The sequence below is a fragment of the Pseudonaja textilis genome, chromosome 2 (genome assembly GCF_049901715.1).
Source record: "Pseudonaja textilis isolate UNSWEBS1 chromosome 2, rPseTex1.2, whole genome shotgun sequence".
Lineage (NCBI taxonomy): Eukaryota > Metazoa > Chordata > Lepidosauria > Squamata > Elapidae > Pseudonaja > Pseudonaja textilis.
This window is the reverse complement of record NC_141991.1, coordinates 227,902,150-227,922,414: the sequence shown is the minus strand read 5'-3', so window position 1 is coordinate 227,922,414 and position 20,265 is coordinate 227,902,150. Positions and strand designations below refer to the sequence as shown.

The following is a 20,265-nucleotide window of genomic DNA, read 5'->3' as shown; positions in this document are numbered from 1 at the left end:
ACTAAATATGTAATCTACATGTTTTAGAATAAACAGATTTGAATAAGACTTATTCTGAAATTAGTATATCAAATATTTCAGCTTCCATATTCAAGAAGGTATCATTGATCAATTATTTTTACATGCTTTAGAAGGAGCCAAACAAATATATCTCAAGGGAAATACATTTCAGAGCAAAATGAAATTAGGTTTAACTGATTTATGGTCCTTAGTTATTATAAATTGGATATATATACATATATGATAATTGATAAAACAATTAAAATAGTAACAAGGGAGTATTCAGTTTCTCTCTAGGATCAATATAAATTTGGTACTGCTTTATTTGTTGTGCTGTATTATGGAAACTTTATAGTAGCCAAGTCTACAGCTGGTGATTTATGTTATAAAAGCATATTTTAAAGAAGGACATTGATTTTTTTCCCCAGTTATATTTCTTTGCTTCCAATGGAATTTTCCAGTAATTGGAATTAAAATTTCATCTTTTACTTTTTTGTCTGTTAGTTTCTTTTCAAATAAAACGATGCATGCAGCTTTTGCAGATAACACTAGATAAAACTATTTTTTACACAAAGCAATAAATAGCAAATTCATCATTTATTGGAGTGTGGTCATTGTATTTCAGAAATGTTCCCCAGGTTGAAATTTTTCCCTGTGGCTTTTAGATTAAATCTTTACCTTTTTGAATTATGATTCTTTAGAAATGGTTTAAGTCAATAAAATAAAAAAGCAGGTGTTTAATGGTATTTAGATGAGTTTAAAAAATGTCTTCAGGCATTGCAAAATGTTTCTGTGGCTTTCAGCTTTAAAAGCTGACTTGGTTTTATTCTATTATTACCTACTGTTTACAAATTATGTGTACTTCTTAGATAATGGTTATTTTTTTTATCAAAAATAGGATACATAACTGAACCACTTTGATTTTCTATTTATAAATATAAATATGGGATTGACAAAACTGTCAAAGTACATTACAATGGCTTGGTTTTTAGAAAATGAAAAACAAACCAAAAGCTATTTCTCACAGCACTTCTTTAATAAAGTTTCACATTTATATATTGATAGTAAAGCTAATCTCAAGTTTTATGTTTTTGTTCTAAGTGTCCTTCATCTTAAATAAAAACATGCTGGGTTTGATTTGAAAGAATACCCTCCAGGCATGTTTGACTTAGGTTGTGATTTAAATAAATACATTTTGGATTATGAATGCTATATTTGCTATGATAAGATCTTTCTCTTCGTGCTTTCAGCTTCAAAGTAAACAAGTTGTGTCAATGTTTATAATTGTGTGTACAGGTAGAGCTCTGTTAATGATGGTAATTGGTACCAGAATTTCCATTGCTAAACAATGTGGTCATAAAGCAAAGCAAATAGACCATATTGCTTTATGATGGCATTCCCCCATTGCCATCACTCAGCAAGAATAAGTGGTCATTAAGGGAGATCCAAGCAGCTCACATACAGGCCAGCAGAGACCTAAGATGTCGTGTACACACTGGGGCCAGGGGTGTCTGCTGCTGGGTGGTGAAGGGCGTGCGAGTTTCCTAGAAGACACAGTAGGACAAGGGCTAGCTGCTGTCAGGCAGTAAAGAGTGTGACTGATTTACCAGAGTGACTTGTGACCTTCCCTGCCAGCTTTCTAATTGACTGCTTATGGAAACCTGGCAGGGAAATTCACAAATGACAATCATGTGATGATGGGACACTGCAGCTGTTGGATGATCTTTTTCCAAGAAGCCATGATCACAATTCCTTGATGCAGGGGGTGGAATGATGGTTCTACATCTTCTTTTTTCAGTGCCATTTGTTGTGGCCTGTCAGCGGCCAGTGGAACTGGTGGTAGAATCAGACGGTGAGGAAGTTGGGGAGAAACATGGACCAGTTCTGGAGTCTGGGGAAGGCTCTGATGAGTGCTCTGTGTTGGAGGCAGAGATGGGGGCAGGGCCCTCTGACAGTTATAAGCTACCTTCGCAGTTGGAGATCAGTGGGGCAGAAGAACGGCTGGAGCCTGTTTCTGATGTGCGCATGTGCAGAGCTGCCAGGAGAAGGAACAGTTAAGGAACAAGGATTGACTTGGGAGTAAAGGCACAGGTGGACAGTGAATAACCCTCCCATAGGGAATAAAGAGGAACGAAAGAGGAGTGGGGTTTTGCAGGATACAATTAGTTCATTTAATTAGTGTGAAGATTTGTTTGTGACTCTCAGAGACTCTTTGCTGAGTATTTTCTTATACAGCATTGTGCTTGGAAGATATCAACCTGGTAGCTCTCCAAGCTTGATAAGGTCTGTGGTTATAATTCATCCTTGAAGGACTGTCTGCAGGGACTTTGCTGGATGTGAATGATAGGAATTCACATTAGCCGAAGCCTAGGTCAGAACACAATTGTAATTGTTGACTGGCTGCTGAACACACAAGTTGAGGAATATCTGTACACACCCACAAAATAAGCTTATTTGTTTTTTTAAGCTTCTGCTTCTGTATTTATTCCTGTGACTAAAATATTCATCGTAAGGAAATCTATAATGCAATAACAAAGTTTGAAACACAGACATAATTTACATGGAGATTTTCATATAAAAAGGCTAGTCTTTTTCCAGTCATGTGAATTTTTGCATTACCTGAATAAATGTGAGTTCATTGACACAGAGGAGATTAGAATGAGGCACATATCACTTCTGCTGGTAGATAACTTCTGATGACCCCCAAGATCTGGTGTAAGAGATCTGTCCTCACTGCTTTCCTGTCCAAAATACACTCTTGAAGAAGTGATAAATTGGTGTAGCAAAAAGGGGGTGATTTATGCAACATCTAGAAGCACCCTTGCATTGCTGACAGTTAAGTTAGATGGTGCTGATATCCAAACATAAGAAGTCCGAAAACCAAGTCTTTATTTCCTTTTTGAGCTGCACCCATTCTAAAATAATTCATTTAAGATGATGATGATGATTGTTCAGTTGTGACTGACTCTTGGCGATTCTATGGGTCCTGCCTCTCCACCTCTTCTGATCTTGCACTACTTTGAAAATATAGATAGGTTCTCCCTAATAATTTCTTCCTTCTGCTAACTTGCCATGATTGCATGTTATATCAACATGTAGTCTGGCAGCATAGGATTAAGATAGATAGGTAGGTCTTATTGAAGAGACATGGGAAAAAATTAAAAAGTTTCAAATCTTTAGAATTACTGTAGTCATGTTAATTACATATCATAAATAAGAGAAAAAAATAGTTCACACTTAAGATTGTATTTACGGTTTCTACCAATAGCTTCTGCAGGACAGAAACTACTGGTGGAAATATACTCTGAGATTACAATGGAAAGTATGGGGAAGATAAACAAGAATGTATCTTGTGTGATTATAACCTTGGAATTTCTGCATTTGGCAAGAATAAAGCTCAAATCTATTATTTTTTAAAAAAGGAAAAAAACTATTTAGACATATCTTACATTTTAAAAATATTTCATTTCTTACATGTTTGCTGCAAGTAAATTAAAGGAAATGTTCAGAAGATATCAAATATAGAGTAGCCATATAATCTACTAAATTTCCTGATAAGCTCTATAATTCATTTATGCATATTATTTCTAAATATGGAAGATGAATCCTTGCAAACCAATTAATTATTCTTAATACTAAACCTTAAAATCTAATGATTTTTTTACTAACCCCCCCCCCCCATATCAGTAATTTATGGAGCATCCTATAAATGTGTATGTTGTTTTAACATGCCAGTGCATCAGAATTCAAAAGCCACACTGAGCAAAAATTTGACTAGATGGCCTATAAATGACAGTGATTTTTGATTCTCAGTGACCCAACAGTTCATTCAAAGCCTAATTTGTTTGTTTTTATATTGGTGCATTTGAACTTTATAGAATCTAACTTAACATTGATCTTAATTTAGTGTATCTTGATGTGAAAAGTTGATACCACTTAAGAAGATCCTGAGTTAAAATTTTTCTTTCCATCTTAGAGACCAGGATATAGTGCATTACATAACATAAAACAATACTAATAAAACTTAACTTAAAACTTTAGAATGTATTCTAAAAAGGATATTCTTTTTTCTGATAGAAATAGCTCAGCTGACTAACTATGACAGTGGAGCAGCAGCCACTCCAGAAACAGATCAACCGGTCAGTGTAAGTCTCTTGTTCTTTTGTACTTTTACTATTAAATAAATAGTTTCTGCTTTGGCTGAATTTACCCAAAATGCAAATGATATTTTTAAGTTATGGGAACAATCATAACAAATTAGCTCACCCTTAATGATAAGCAACGTATGTCATTGCTAAGTAAAAAAACAAGCTGTATTTTAGCTTAGTGTTATTTGGGAAATAGCTGTTTTTTATATTCAGCTGTCATACAAAAGTAAATAAGGCAAGAATATGGATCTGAATCAGCACCTGTGTGTTCCTTCAACAACTGAAAAATTCTTGTCCTTTCCATTCACTTCAAAGTACAGACATAAAAACTCTTAACGCTGTAAGACAAAAAAAAAATAAGTTTAGAGAAAACATTAAGTATTAGATGTTAATGATACTGTATTTCTCAGCTAAGACTGATTGCAATTACTTTGTTTTGGTTACTCTTAATGATGTTAAATGCTTTGTAAGTAATATCTAAACACAGTATGCAAATAATCATTGATAAAATAATGGTTTGTAATATATTGCTGGGCATTACCGAAAAGACAGTATTTATTTGATGAATGGCACTACATCTGAAGATCTGCTAACTATAATAGATTAAATGTACAGAGGACCTGTGGTGGTGCTTTTGATGAGAAGGGAAAAAGATACTCCACAATACATGAGGTTTCACATAGACCTGCCAATAGTCAGAGAAGCAAATTGATTTTTTTAAAAAATTCCAAGATCATTGCTTCATCAATTACAGCATAGTTTCAACAAAAGGTACCATTTGATTTAAGGAGTTGCCAGCAAGTGTCCATGCACACCTATGCATGCTTTGAAGTTTATCTGAAACTCTGCACAACCCTAGTGTTACTGTCTGTGTAACTAATTTTCCTCTATTTATTTTGAAGAATTCTAATGCATCACTTAAACTTAAGAGGAAGCCTCGTGAAAATGATTTTGAAACAATTAAGCTGATTAGCAATGGAGCATATGGGTGAGTAAAAATAAATACAATTCTCTGGGTTTTGTCACAATTTTGTGTACCTTGGCATATTTTTCTTAGCACACACAAAAATTGTATTTCTTTTGGAAGAATGCTAAAAATATTGCTGTGGAAAAATGTCAGAAGAAATGTACTGAAACCTACATGCTGTTTCAAATGAAATGCGTTTGTCATTTCTTTCTCATGAAAATAGATGACTCCAGGGAGAGGGAGAGGGAAAGAGGGAAAAGGTGGCCTTATAGCATTCTTCAGTGATCCTGAAGAGAAAATCCCAGGTTGACAGAATAAAGTAATTGAGAGGTGAGCTAGTGGCTGTGTGAAGCACTGAATAGTATGTGGCTGACGTAGTCATAAATCTGAAGCGGGGTACTCTGCTTCATACTTCAGCTGTCATGGAAGTGTAGGGGAAATGAGAAAGCAGCTTGGTGGAATAGAGGATGGAAAAGAGGAATTTGCTGGTAGAGCTCAGAACTCAGAGAGTAGGAACTGGGAGAAATGAAGAGAGACATTGTTTTAAGGGATTGGTTGAGAATGAAAACATTTCTGGAATAGGGATTGACAGCCAAAATATCTGTTTGATTGTGGTGGCAAAGAAATATGTTTTATGTCTCAGTAAGTAAAAATAAGTACATCCTGAGAGCTTCTGATTAAGCTACATTCTTCCCTTGCTTTTCCATCAGGTGCATAGAAGCATTACAAAAATAACAACCAATGTTAGCACCTATACTACATTTGTCAGGCACCAAGAACTAAGAAAGATGTGAACTTACTTTTGAGTAATTGTCTTTATTGTTGTTCACCTATAAACAGAAATCTTGTCAAACTAAAGCAACTATTTACACCACTGAGATACACTCTGGGAATTGCTAGGGAGGAGTCTTCTTAACTCTGTTTCTTCTGACCAAAACCTTCCATGCTTTGCTGCCTCTTTGCTATTTGTAGCCCCTTTCTCCTGGGAATCCAAACTACCCTTCACCACAGATTTGCAGAATGACACTCTTCTATAACTTCCAGCAGATGTCAAAATTGTGACCCCCTAAGAAACACTTCGATTATGACATTTACATTTCTGCTTTATAGCTTTCAATGTTGCCAGCAACTGCAATGCTTTGCTCAGTCACATAGAAACACAGTCTGATACTACTCTGGTGATTATATCCTCCCCTGTAACATTGATTTGGCACTTTCTGTTCCTTCAGCTTGACAAACTGATTCTTTCCCCCTTGCTTTGACCTTGTTTTTGCTTTAACAAGATTTGATTAACTTTGGTTTATAAGCTCTGCTACAGAACTCTACGTTCCAAGGACAGAGTGTGAAAATATATGGACAGGATTCTGTGGGTGTGACTTGCAGTGTTTTTGTCATGTATGTTACTTGTATGAAAACAACCTGGCATTATCTTTACTGCAAACAAACTGTTTTTAGCACCATTGATGAAAAAGTTAACTGGTGGAAATAAGTAAATGGCCATTGTCCCTCCTGTGACAAAGAAGGAGGATTTATCAGAGCAAATAAAAGAGACTTTAAGAATTGACACAGCAAGTGACTCTTTGTAAGGAAGGGAGTCAAAGGGACAAGCAGTCAAAGAGTTGCAATTAGAAACAAGCTACATAGAAACTATTTTGCACTGCTGGAACTCAGAAACAGCTATCAAGACTTCACAGAAGAATCAAGCTGGGCATTTTCAGAGGAAAGAATGAAGACAGCAGAACAGAAGAAAGGATGTTGGATCCCAGAAGGAGATGCAGCTGTATCCTGATAGAAGATGAAATGGTCACGGTGGTAAATAACACTACAAGGAATGAAAATAAATGTTTGTCGGCTTGACAATTGGCTTATAAAGTGTCCTGCCTGCCCAAAGCAAGGATTAGTGACTGAATAAACTTTGAGTAATACTAAATACATAATTATAAGTTATCTCTTCTAATCCACATGGGGAAGTAATACTGTAGAGGACTGTGAATGTTTTTGAAGGAAGCAGAAAACTCTGGGGACATAGGTGGTGGTGTCATCCATCCTCCTATTCCTTAGAAGAGGAATGTCTTAAATGATGTCACCTCAGTCTGCTTTAGTCAGAACCCATTTAGAATACTGTATCCAGTTTTGGGCACCACCATCAGACTTGGACATTGAAAAACTAAAATGGGTTCAGAGATAGGCTACCAAAATGCTGAAGAGATATATACAGTGAAAGATAGCCCTCAATTTACAACTCCCACTTGGAACCAGAACTTCCATCACTAAGCAATGCGATCATTAAGTGAGTCACCATGTGACCATGCCCAATTTATGACCTTTTTGCTATAGTCATTAGTGAATCACATGGTCATGAAGTGAATCCAGCTTCTCCCTTGAGTTTCCTTGATGGAAGCCTGCTGGGAAGGTGACAAATGGTGATCACCTGACCCTGGGACATTGCTACCTCATACACGTATGCTTCGATTTCAGTGATTATATGAGACAAGATACAATTTGAAATCTTGATGTACTAATTCAATTATAATTTGATTGATATAATGGAGATCAATGGGACTTAATACCTTGAATAAAGTATAGGATACAATTTGTTCAAAAACACTTGTTCAAAGACCACTTAGTATTGTATATTAAAATGTATTCATTTGCTCAGAAATCCAAATGAATGAACCTGGTAATACTATATATAACATCTAAGTTAAAGTAGATGGAAAAACAAATAAAATCAGTATAATAGCTTTTATTGCATGGCCAATCTAAGAAGAAGAAACAATGATTTCCAAAAGTAGACTGGAGTTTTTTTTCAGACAGACATGAAGTAGTAATCATGAAGAACTTACATTTCCCCCACATCTTTGGGGAGAGAAACTCTGCCAATCATCATTGTTTAAGGAATGTCTATCTTGTCTTACAGAGGATGGGGAAAGGCACAACACATTAGATATTCCTGACAGAATATAACTGATAGAGAAAAGTTAATTTTGAAAGGTGAAGTAGCATTAAAATTAGATGGAAGTGACAATGTAAACGCTGGATTGAGAATACTCAAATGTGCATTTTGTAGCTCAGAAACATGGATTTTAATAAACTCAGAGCAATGATAAATATGGTTGCCTGATAAGAAAGCCCTAATAGAAGAACGGATTTGAAATGTATGATTGTTTTCTTTCAGGAGAGAAAAAGATATTGAGTAGCGTAAGATGTAATCCTTGACCCTTTATTTGTCTTTTTTTTAAAATTAATGGTTTAGATTAATATTGGAGAATTTTTTTATCAGACTTGCAGAAGACACAAACTGGGATGGGATAGCTAATATCCTGGAAGAATGAAACACAAATCAAAAGTTAAGAGTACAATGCAGAATGATTCATTTTGAAAACAAAAAGCACATTTACAAGTATGGGATAAAGATACTTGTGAAAAAGTTGGAATAATATTTGATTACTACTTCCTAGAGTAACGTTATATAACAGTGGTCTCCAGCCTTTCTGGCTTGGCGGCCTGGGGTGGGGGGGGAATGGTTCCATGTGAGCAGCAGGCATGTGCATGAGCGTGCACAGGTCCATTTGAGTAAGCAACTGGCACATGCGCTTACCACTTTCATAAATACCATAAATGGAGTTTTGAGCATGCTTGCTGCTCACACAAATGGAGCTGCATGCAGGATTTGGTGTTTTTTCTCTCCTCTTCCTTCTCCTATGCTGACAGCTAAGAGACTTAAGCAAGAAATTGAAAAAAAAATCCACTTTGACATCAATAGGCATTTAAGCTGAAAATAAAATGTCAAAGGGATAATAAAGCTTTCTGGATACTTAAAAGCTTTTGAAAGCAGGAAAGGAGAGAAAAAGAATAAAAGGGCAGGATCTGGAAGGGAGGAGACTGCCTGGAATTAAAAAGAACTTACAGTAAAATCTCAACAAGACTTCCAAAAGATACATTTTAACTGAAACATGGCAACAAAATAGTAAAACCGTAGGAAGAGAAAGTGAAAAAAGAAGTAAGAAGAAACAGCTCGGGAGTATTTGGATTACTTGGTGACTTCTGGATTTTTGGTTACTGCATTTGAATGGCTAAATCAATCGGGCGGTTGTTTAGAAGTGTTTAAAATGGCACCACTTTTAGAAGAACTGAAAACGGAACTTAAAAAGTACAAAGAAGATGCACAAGAAGGAAGAGGTTCTTTTGGCTTCGTATTTCAATTTTTAGAAATAGAGATCTGGAACTATGAAAAACAACAAGAAACACTTGTAGAACAAGAAGGTTGGGACAAAGAAGAAGCCATCTTTAATGATCAAGTAATTTCATGTGGGGGAAACAAAGGAAAGGGGGGAAAGACAGTGGAAAGTTTAAGATTTGAAAAAAACAACCAAAAAAAATAGTTTGAAAAATAATTATAATATTAGGAAGCAACAGAAGAGAGGATTACAGAAGAGAGAATTAGAAGTAGAGACACAAGGGGGCAAAAAGGGGAGGAAGAAGAAGAGAGGGAAGAAAGAACGGAAAAGAAGTTATAAAGGACAGAAACAAGATATAGAGAAACAGGGCCTATTTAGAGATAATGGGTGAAGATCTATTTGAAAAAGGGATTCTGCAAAGGTACATAAGATAGTATTGTTAAATTAGAAATAGAAATAATTTCAGAAAATATGAAACAATGTATGATCAAAATTATGGATAAAATAGCTATTGTAATTTAGTGGAATGTTTGTTAATAAATAAATGTAATAAAATGAATATTTAATGATTTATAAAACATAAGTGAAGAGAAATAGGGGAAAAATTAATTATGGAAAAATTATACGTGTCCCCAAGGAAGTATGATATTTAATTGAAAAGAAATGTTAAAGATGTTAAGACTTTAATGAATATTAATGATAGAACTGAATTGGAATGGAATGAGGGTTTTAATTACATATATTTATAATCCTTTTTTTAAAGAATATAGTGTGTATTTTAAGAATGTACCAAGCAGAATTCAATTGGAAGTTTGTATTATGTATTATATTGAATGTTATAACCTTAAGGTATACATTGAAGTTTAAATAAGAGTTGAATGGATGTAATTAAAAGATATAAAGGTGTCATACTCCAATTAGTAACTACAGGAGAAAATTTGTTTAATGAGAAAAGATAATATGAAATTGAAACAGGACAGACAAAAGTATAAATATAATGATTTGAATTGAGATGAGATAATCAAAATAAAGTTGATAAAATTAAAAGAGGGGAAAAAGTATATAGAAAATGCAAAATAGTAATAAGATATGGAATAGAACACAAAAATGAGCATGAAATTGAGTTTGTGTCTGTATAAAGAAGTGTAACCGGGACCATGCTATTTTCAAAAAAGATGTTTTATTTGTATTTTGTGTGTGTGAAAACCCAAATAAAACTTTATTAAAAAAATATATCTGTGTATCATTACAATTGTAATATTGTGCCATATCTTTTTTTATGAAAAATTTGATGAAATGAAACTTAGGGATAATTATCAAAACATTATCAATGCTTCTTTTCTGTAGTTGAGTATGTAGATAGATTGGGATAGCAAGCTGCATTAAAAAATAAATTCTGTAACTTCTCAAATGTTAAACTTGCCCTTCCAGATTGCACACCTATTTAGTATTACAGATTTTTAAATTGTAATTGATTTAATAATTCCCCATTATTTTTCTTTCCAAGTGCCGTTTACCTAGTGCGTCATAAAGAAACAAGACAGAGATTTGCAATGAAAAAGATTAACAAACAGAATCTCATTCTTCGAAACCAGATTCAGCAGGCATTTGTTGAGCGTGATATCCTGACATTTGCAGAAAATCCATTTGTAGTCAGCATGTATTGTTCCTTTGAAACTAAACGCCATTTATGCATGGTCATGGAGTATGTGGAAGGTACAGTCTTGTTTTACATTGTGTGTCAAGTGCAATGTATTGTAATATTGAGAAACCATAAATGAATATTGAAAATTAGAAATGTCAAATGTTTTCTCTCTTGACTTAAAAGATGAATCTCCTCCATATGTCATAGTATTTGTATAGCAATAACAGGGCTGGAAAAGGGAGACATAGCATCAAGTCTCTCTGCATGATCATGATATTATATAATGTCATTTTGTCTGTCATAATATCTATTAAATTTACCTCGTGGGTTATTGAGAAAAGAAATGAGAGTGGGAAAGCAAGACTCCAATTAAACAGTGCTTGTTGGTATAAAATTACCCCCAAGCCATGAGCAAAAATGCTTTCTTTGCTATAGTATAATCAGCAAATTAGTGTACAATATTTTCAAATTTTAATCTGAACTCCCCCCAAAAAAGAATTTCTATATGTCCACACTGAAGTTTATTTTGTTTTTTGTTTACTAACAAGGTAATTTTGTTTTTAATACTTCCAGCTGTTTGCTAGTAGGAATGTTGTGGTTGATTTCTCTCTGTGGAATAAAATATAGCAATATGCATTATGTTTTAGGTGGAGACTGTGCTACTTTGATGAAAAATATGGGCCCTTTGCCTGTAGATATGGCCAGGATGTATTTTGCTGAGACTGTTTTAGCACTGGAATATCTCCACAACTATGGAATTGTACACAGAGATTTGAAACCTGATAAGTATGTATGTAGCATGTAATTAACAGAAAATACTTACAGAAAAACTAGGAGTGTATAATATGAAGCAAGAAACAAATGTTTATTTTATTCTTGTTAAGTAAATTCAGAATTCACAATGTGATTATTATTAATTATATAAAGAAGGATGATATATGAAGTAAATCATAATTATGATGAATATTAGTACAGATTTTCAAGATATTTATGTTCATAATGTGTTCATTGATTAATATTTTATAATTTCCATTTTTAAATTTTTAATTGAGTACAACCAATGCATTATAAATTTGGTGTTATAATGTTTAATATTTAATTAAATATTCAAAATATTAATTAAAAATCTGATAAGTTTACAAATTGATTAGTTTTTTAAGGAGTCAAATCTTCTCCCATTATCCCGTAAGACTATCTTGTGATTTGATGGATCTCACTAAGCTAGTAGTACTTTGTTTTCAAAATTAAATATACTCCATGAAAAACCACATTTCAAGTGTCATAGTAATTCCAGTATTCTTGTAGATAGGATGTGATTATAATAAATACTTAATATTAACTGGTGATTTGAAAACACTGTTCCGTTACAACAGTAATGAAGTGACTAATAGTTACTTATTGTTATTCTCTTTTCCAGTTTACTGGTAACATCCATGGGACATATAAAGTTAACAGATTTTGGGCTGTCTAAGGTTGGCCTCATGAGTATGACTACCAATCTTTATGAGGGTCATATTGAGAAGGATGCTAGAGAATTTCTGGATAAACAGGTAAGCAATGTTTGTTTTCTTTCCAAAAGTTTAGCAAATTATTTTTAATTTCTATAATAGTATTGCAAATTTCTATATAAGAGTTATCTTTATTTTTGCACTGCAGATTGTTTCAGATTTGGTTTTTCACCATTATGGTCTATTAGTAAGATAAATGGTCTAATTGAAAGCAAGTGAGGTTGTGAAAGAGACAAATTGAACGTTGTTTTTATAAAGAATTCAGAGTCTCAGCAGAGTACTTGTGAAACTCATGATGCATTGTACAATCAAGGATGCTAAAAACCCTAGCTATGGCCCATTTCCCTTTAAGCATGCCTCATTACCATTTACCCACAATCTGTTCACTCTAAGAGTAAAATCTTCAAGTTTTCAATTTAAAATAAGAATAATCCAAACATAATCTGTATAAATATATGTATAATGTATTTTTATTTCAAGTTGGCAAACAGTATCTGTGAAATATTTTTTTTACCTGCAAGTTGTTAGAAATTTTTATTAGAAAAATGTGAAATATTAACATGTTTTCTAAAATTAAAAAAGGAAAAGAAAATTTGAAATTATTTAATATGATAGACATTAAAGTTTACTGTTTTCTTTTTTACCATTTCCTTATTTAGGTTTGTGGTACACCAGAATATATTGCTCCAGAAGTGATTCTGAGGCAAGGTTATGGCAAGCCGGTAGACTGGTGGTCCATGGGAATTATCCTTTATGAGTTTCTTGTTGGGTGTGTGCCATTCTTTGGAGATACACCAGAGGAGCTATTTGGACAAGTTATCAGTGGTAATTATTACAAGACAGAAGTGATTTTCCTTATATCATTACACACTTTCCTTTTGGGATGGCTACCTGTGATGGAAAGTGCAGCTGGAGCAAGAAGTGGGGGAATTGTGGCATTGTGGTTTCAGGGAGGATGCTGCACATTCCAGATAGGGGCCCAAAACAGAAGCCCGCACAGCCTTGAACTGGATGGAGAAGTTGGAAGAAGTTCAGAGCAGCCACACTTTAAAATCTCCCAAAGTATATCTATTAGGTTAGAAGGTTATGCCTTTAGTCTGACAGGATTTTACTAGGCATATGCAAATGAAGAACTGAATTCGATTAGATTTCAACATGTTGTCTTTGGGCTTGGGTGTGACTGTGACACTCCTTGACCAGTTTTAATTCCTCAATCAGGGTTTTATTATTTATGAAAGCCTATACTACTACATTAGTTATCCATAACTAATCTCCTTCTTGCCCATTAGGCAAGAATGATGCCTGCAAATTTAAACTTCGATAGATAGATAAATTTATTGTCATTGTACTCAGAAACCAGAACAACGAAATAAACTTCAGAAAAAAATAGAATAAATTCACTAAGAAATATTATTATATATTATTTCTGGAATGCTTAATTTGTTTTTTATAATTTGAATCACTTCCATGCTTTCCCATTCTGTAAAGGGTTAAAAGTTTTCACTGCCAGAAGAACCTTTTCTTTTGACACACATTCCAGTTCTAAAGTCATCTGAGTAAATGTGTTTGCTTTTCAGTAATTATAATGACAGCAATCACAATTACATTAACAAATGCTAGTAAAGTTGTGACTATGTATTAAATACACATTTAGAACAATTTCTGTCTGCATGTTCTCAGTATAGAGCAATAGCGATTAAAGAACCAGGGAAAGGAAGGGAATGGAAAAGGAAAAATAATTTGCTACACAGCTGCCAGAGAAGAATAAGATCATAAAGAAATTAAAAATTAAGATATCATTAGTCATATACAGAGCAATTACATTATAGAAATGAGTGACTACATATATTTTGAAAAGAGTGGAGAAAGCAATAAAATAAATGTCAGGTGCTTTAAACAGAAAGAAACTATTTAGATTAAATCTTCAAAGTAGCATAATCTAGTCAAACCTTAAATTTATCTATACTTTAAAAAGTTCATTGACTTAATTTGCATAAAATGGAAAATGCCTAATAGCGTAATCCAATAAATTAGAAGGGGTGTAATAAAAACCTATAATAATTGTTTCCCAAATAATAAATAATGGGGAAAAGAAGAATTCAAATGCAGTTCACAGATTGTTAATGATTTCACTGGTGGCTGTTACAGTATAATGTTATTTCTGTAGCAGCTGTCTTCTTTCATTTAAAATTCCATAACCTTTTAGATAGTAACCTGCAGGCTGAATCAAAGTATTATTTTGCAGCTTGTGGAAAAACTAAATGCTAATTGAACCGCATCTATCACAATTCTAGTTGGTGTTCTTTCATGTTTTCCAGATGCATAGAAAGAGATACCTGTTGTTTATGTCAAGCAATCTATGTTTACTCATTTCCCAATATATTTTATAAAATATGCTATTAAGGTCTAATAAAACGAGGTGGTAATGGTAAGGGAACAATTGCAATTGTGTTTTTAAAAAAGCTTTTTAAAAAAATATTCTGGCATATTTCTAATAAAAGTGAAAGAAATATATGGTATGCCTACTGTTAATGAGCTTTTTATACAATATAGTAGCTGTTTATAATACAAGTAATAAATACTGTTTCTGGTATGGTGCAAAGCTATATGAAATGTTTAATTAGTACATGTAACAAATGTTTTAGCTTTGATCCCTTAGGTTATCAACACATATTCATATTTTTCAAATCAAATTTAAATGGCATTTTAAAAACTGAAAACCAGCAAACTTCAAAATAAGCTGTTATTTATTTATGTGCTTGAACTCTTGGGTATATGCATAGTATGTTATATACTACAGTAAACTAGTAACATTAGACAATGCAAGTGTTTCAAACGTTTTTGGGGCTCAAAATCTATAAAGGATTAACAACGGTGAACTGAAAATAAAGCTGGCTTGATTTGTCCATATAGTATGCCTACAACATTAAAAAAAACCTGATATACAAATGGTATTTTTTTTGTCCTAGATGAGATCAACTGGCCTGAAAAGGATGAAGCACCTCCTCCAGATGCCCAAGATTTGATTGCTTTGCTTCTGAGACAAAATCCCTTGGAGAGATTAGGAACAGGTTAGAAAACTGTTATTTTATTTTACTGCATGCTGGAAGTGTTATATCTTTGTCTGCTGTGTGTTTGGTCTTTTTGTTTCTACTTGATAAATACCTGTCTCTGGCTGTAGTTTAAAAATGTATTTCCTAGCACGCTCTCTGTCTCTCCCCCTCTCCCTCTCCCTCCCTCCCTCCCTCCCTCTTTGCTAATTTAAACAATAACTAAGCTGGTATTGAATCAAACTACACCTTCTAAATTCTTCTCATTTTCTAATTTATTCTTACTATTTATTTGTTTATTAATTTGTATGTTGTCTTCATTATTTTTACAAAAAGCTAAAGCCCACAAACTTATTTAATACTCCTTCCTCCTATTTCCCCCCACAATAGATCAATAAATGCTGGTCCTCAATAGCTAAACAATTTGCCATCATGGTAAAGATTGAAGAGCAGGGGTGTCAAACTTGGGTTGTCACGGTGTAATCAAGTGACATATTTTCCCCTTTGCTAAATGGGGCGTGGTCAGCATGTGATGGATCCAGCCCACGGACCGCGAGTTTGACAGCCCTGATGTAGAGGATTCAGAATTGATTCATGCTTGAGACTTCCAGACAACCTGGAATGGTTTATGTAGATCAGGGGGTCTTCAAATTTAACAGCTTTAAGACTTGTGGACTTGAACTCCCAGAATTCCTCCTCTAGTCATGTTAGCTTTGGAATTCTGGGAGTTGAGATCCACAAGTCTTAAACTTACCAAGTTTAAAGACCCTTGATCTAGATAATAGTATTTCACAACTACACTTTTAAAAAACTATCATGTTTGCCATGACAATTAGAACAAAAGTTTTAAAGGGATCTCTTTAATCATTAAATTGGTCACATGTGTTTTAAAGCAGTATGCCAATTATTTCACTACAGTTGAGGACTCAAGTTGTAGACTATTAAAAGTCTCATTATGTTTATCTGTTTATCTATTTGTACCTTCAAATTAGCCCAAATTGCATTATACTGCAGCAATTTTGAATCAAAGTACCTACAATCCACTAACTTTAAAATATGTAAAATTAACTTGTTTTTATAGTAAAAGTTTGCTAATTTTGAGTAAAAAAGCCTAAAGTCAAAGTTGAAATTTTTAAGACAATACTATTCCTACTGGAGAAAAAAAGTAACTTGGTTTGATTGGAATGTACTCAGAAACTAAAAAGGAATTTCTCATAGGCAATCAGTGGAAAACATGGCACTAAAATATATTTTAGTTAAATCTTTTATGCACTAATCTCTAAGAGGATTACTCCAGATTTTTCAAATATAATGTATTTATGTCGATGTTGAAATATTAATAACTGAGAATAAATATTTTACTTTTTCTGTACTTCTAAAAATCTACTGCTATTCCCTGCAGAATAAAAAGTCTTAATTCTATTCCCATTCAGCATTTTAATTAATATGAAGGAACTGTTTTTCAACAGTTTAGATAATTTTCAAAATAATTAAAAGGTGAAACAATATTTTGTATATTAGACACACATAGTCATATATGACTAAAATAAATCTGTTGTCATATAAAATTTCTTATTTTGATGTCGAACTGTGAAGAATAGCTTGAGCAATGGTATTTATAGGAGCAATCAAGGTTGCAGGTTTCTTTTTTCTTTTTCTTTATATAATTGGTAATGTCAGTTCAGTCTTGCATTCATGCTTTCCATTGCTATGAGAAAATAGGCTGAAAATTCCTTCAGTGTATAATCCATAATGAGTAAGTATATTGCAGTAAATTTAAAGATGATTTTACAGATGATTTTCAATGACAAAATACATTTTCATTCTTTTTCAGTAGGGAGGATTTCTTAAATATAAGGAACCAAAAATGTGTATCATTTCGTTTCTGCCTAGCTACAATAGCAACCATCATTCACTCTTGACAATTCTGCTTTGTAATTCTGGGAATTGTAGTTTGCTGCAGCTAGAAGTAATGGAAGAGGAGGGAGGTGTCATTTGTTTTCAGTGGAAGATGGAATTTCTTATGCTTCAAAGTTCTGCTTCATTAATCATGATTGTAGAATTGTTTGCAAATGATAATATGTCAGTAAAAAAATATTTACTTTCTTTAAATATTTAGATTACTCTAAGAAATTACTGTATACCATACCTGAAAATCACAATAAAATGAATGCCATATACAATCCAACAGTACACTGCCAAATGCTTTACATCAGGGCTATCAATCTCCTGGCCCGGATGTGTCACGCGCTGGGCATGCCAATGCCCAGATTAGTGAAAAAATCCCGATACGTCACGTGATGCTGCCATGACAACATGAGTTTGATATCCCTGCTTTACATGCTGACAAAGATTGTTTATCTTCAAATTTAAGTACTGTATTGTGGGGGGGAAAAATTAGGCAAAAAATGCAAGGAGAATCTTGAAAAATATTTATTACTACAATGAATCCAGTGTTTTTAAATAAGTATTTGTTTTCAGATGATTTATAAATAAGCTTTCTTCTTTTAATATTATGTCTGAGTTTTGGGTCTAATATAAAATTATTGTACACTGCTTAATAACTTAAAAATGCACTGATAGTTAACGGACATATTGTACTTTCTGTGATGTTCTTTTTTCCAAATGGAAATATTTCTCAGTAGTTGTGAAAATTAGTGGCATGATAAACTTGCAGCCCTTCTAATTATTATGTTTAAATCTGGAAGGTAATTCACTTTTTAAAAGTATAAACAATTTGTGTGTGTGTGTGTGTGTGTGTGTGTGTATGGTAATCTGCAACCGGTTTCTCTTGCTCCCCCAGGTGGTACTTATGAAGTGAAACAACATCAGTTCTTTCAAACCTTAGATTGGAATAGTTTGCTGAGACAGAAAGCAGAATTCATTCCTCAGCTGGAATCTGAAGATGACACAAGCTACTTTGACAGTATGTCTACTTCGATAGAGATATACCAAATATCCATATATTAAGTTTTATGGCTGTGGTAGCTGATTTTGAAATGCACTTTTGTTGATATCTAAGGATTTTTGGGGAAGGGGGTGAGAGAGAGAGATAAAATCTGCTTGTTGTTTTATAGCTCGTTCTGAGAAGTATCATCATATGGAGACAGAAGAAGAAGAAGAAGATACAAATGATGAAGACTTTAATTTGGAGATAAGGCAGTTTTCTTCATGTTCACATCGATTTTCAAAAGTTAGTATTTAAATATTCCACTTCCAAATATATGTAATACAAAAATGTAATTATAAATGATTACAAAATAATTTTGCATAAAAATTTAAGTATGTTAAACATGGTTCAGTATGTTAATATGGTGAGCAACTCAGGGCACAGAAACCATTTGTCATCCTTAGTAGCCCCCTCTGCAAATCCTCACAGGACAATAAAATTCTGTTCCCAGCAGCTCAAGGAATCAGTAGGAGGCCAATATGATTACCATGAAGTGCATTTTTTTTTTCACACTGAAAGAAGGTGCTGAGAAGGAAGGTTTAAAGTAAAGTTTACAGTGAGTTTGCAGTTGATATGGAATTGCAATAACTGTATGCTACAGTCATACCCTCTTGGATTATTGTGAGTAAATTCATTCAGAGGGACTACCCTGTTTCCAAATTCTTTTCGCTCATAAGATTCAGTTATTATATTTAAAAAATATAAATGTGTATTTCTCTAATCCAAACATTGTATGTTTTTTATTGTTCCTCCAAAAGATTTCCATTTGTTTTTCATTTTAATCGACATCTTTATAATTGTTATATTAAAGGTGAAAAAAAATTCTAAAGTGATTTATCTTGAACTGATTTTTTTGCATCTTGAAAACCTGGCATTTTGATAGGGGTATGTAGACTTTTTATATCCATTTTATGCTCTACTTATATTCAAGGTGGCTGCAGTTGGGAGAAGAAAGGGAAAAAAGCCACCAGCAGGAAAGTTGGTACAAAGGCATGCAAGAAGGAGAGGAAGGATGAAGGATCAGGAGCTTTGCACTACTCACCTATTTTGGTTTTTTTCTTTACCAAAACCAGAAACAACCAAAATAATCTGGGTTTCGCTTTGACTGCACTGTGAGCTACTTAGAATGATCCAGACAAACCCCATGATATATTTCTTCCTTGTATGAAAGTAAACACAGATTGTACACACATTCATTTGAAGTATTTGAAACATATTACATACTTTTATGAAGTTCTGTTTGATACAAGTAATCATTAACTTTATTATTTTATCCTCATCCCCAACCCCTGTGCACAGGTTTTTAGTAGTATAGATCGAGTCACTATTCAAACTGAAGAAAAGGAGAATACAATAGAAGGAACAACAAATGTGACACTAACATCTTCAGAATCTTCATGCTGGAGCTCAGAATATTCTGATGTGTAAGTAATATTAATATTTGATTACTGTGCAACATTTGTGAACTTACGTATATTTAGTGTGTGTTGACATTATGTGATATCATTTTAAATATAGGCAACAGATATCTACATCAGTTTCTTCAGATACTGAAAGTGTTAAACAACGCCACAGTTCAGGGTTACTTCCAAAATTAGCTATATCAGCTGAAGGAGATTCAGAGGAATTACTGTGTTCTGGTGGATCTCATAAAGTTCAAGAAAAGACTATGTTTGTAAGTGAAGAAACTGTTCAAGATGAAGTAGAGGTAACAACTCCAGCAAGCACAATTAGTAATTCCACACTCTCAGGTATGATGCATAATATATAGAAATGGCTTTTGTTAGTCTACCTATTGAGTGGGCTATAATACCAA

General features: G+C 33.5%; 1 protein-coding gene across 12 annotated transcripts in view; it reads left to right on the top strand.

The window, feature by feature from the left end:
* MAST4 (microtubule associated serine/threonine kinase family member 4) overlaps nucleotides 1–20,265 on the top strand; it is a 210,049-nt gene that overhangs the window by 174,624 nt on the left and 15,160 nt on the right. For 8 of the 12 annotated variants that reach the window (XM_087927216.1, XM_087927214.1, XM_087927212.1 and 5 more), the window contains 11 exons: nucleotides 4,078–4,145; nucleotides 5,051–5,136; nucleotides 10,804–11,012; nucleotides 11,589–11,727; nucleotides 12,359–12,491; nucleotides 13,109–13,274; nucleotides 15,419–15,520; nucleotides 18,303–18,425; nucleotides 18,577–18,692; nucleotides 19,749–19,873; nucleotides 19,968–20,200. In XM_087927216.1, coding sequence (XP_087783342.1) covers nucleotides 4,078–4,145; nucleotides 5,051–5,136; nucleotides 10,804–11,012; nucleotides 11,589–11,727; nucleotides 12,359–12,491; nucleotides 13,109–13,274; nucleotides 15,419–15,520; nucleotides 18,303–18,425; nucleotides 18,577–18,692; nucleotides 19,749–19,873; nucleotides 19,968–20,200 — 1,500 coding nt within the window. The remainder of the gene's footprint in view (nucleotides 1–4,077; nucleotides 4,146–5,050; nucleotides 5,137–10,803; nucleotides 11,013–11,588; nucleotides 11,728–12,358; nucleotides 12,492–13,108; nucleotides 13,275–15,418; nucleotides 15,521–18,302; nucleotides 18,426–18,576; nucleotides 18,693–19,748; nucleotides 19,874–19,967; nucleotides 20,201–20,265) is intronic. The other 4 variants (XM_087927213.1, XM_087927211.1, XM_087927222.1 and 1 more) reach the window with 1 other exon arrangement.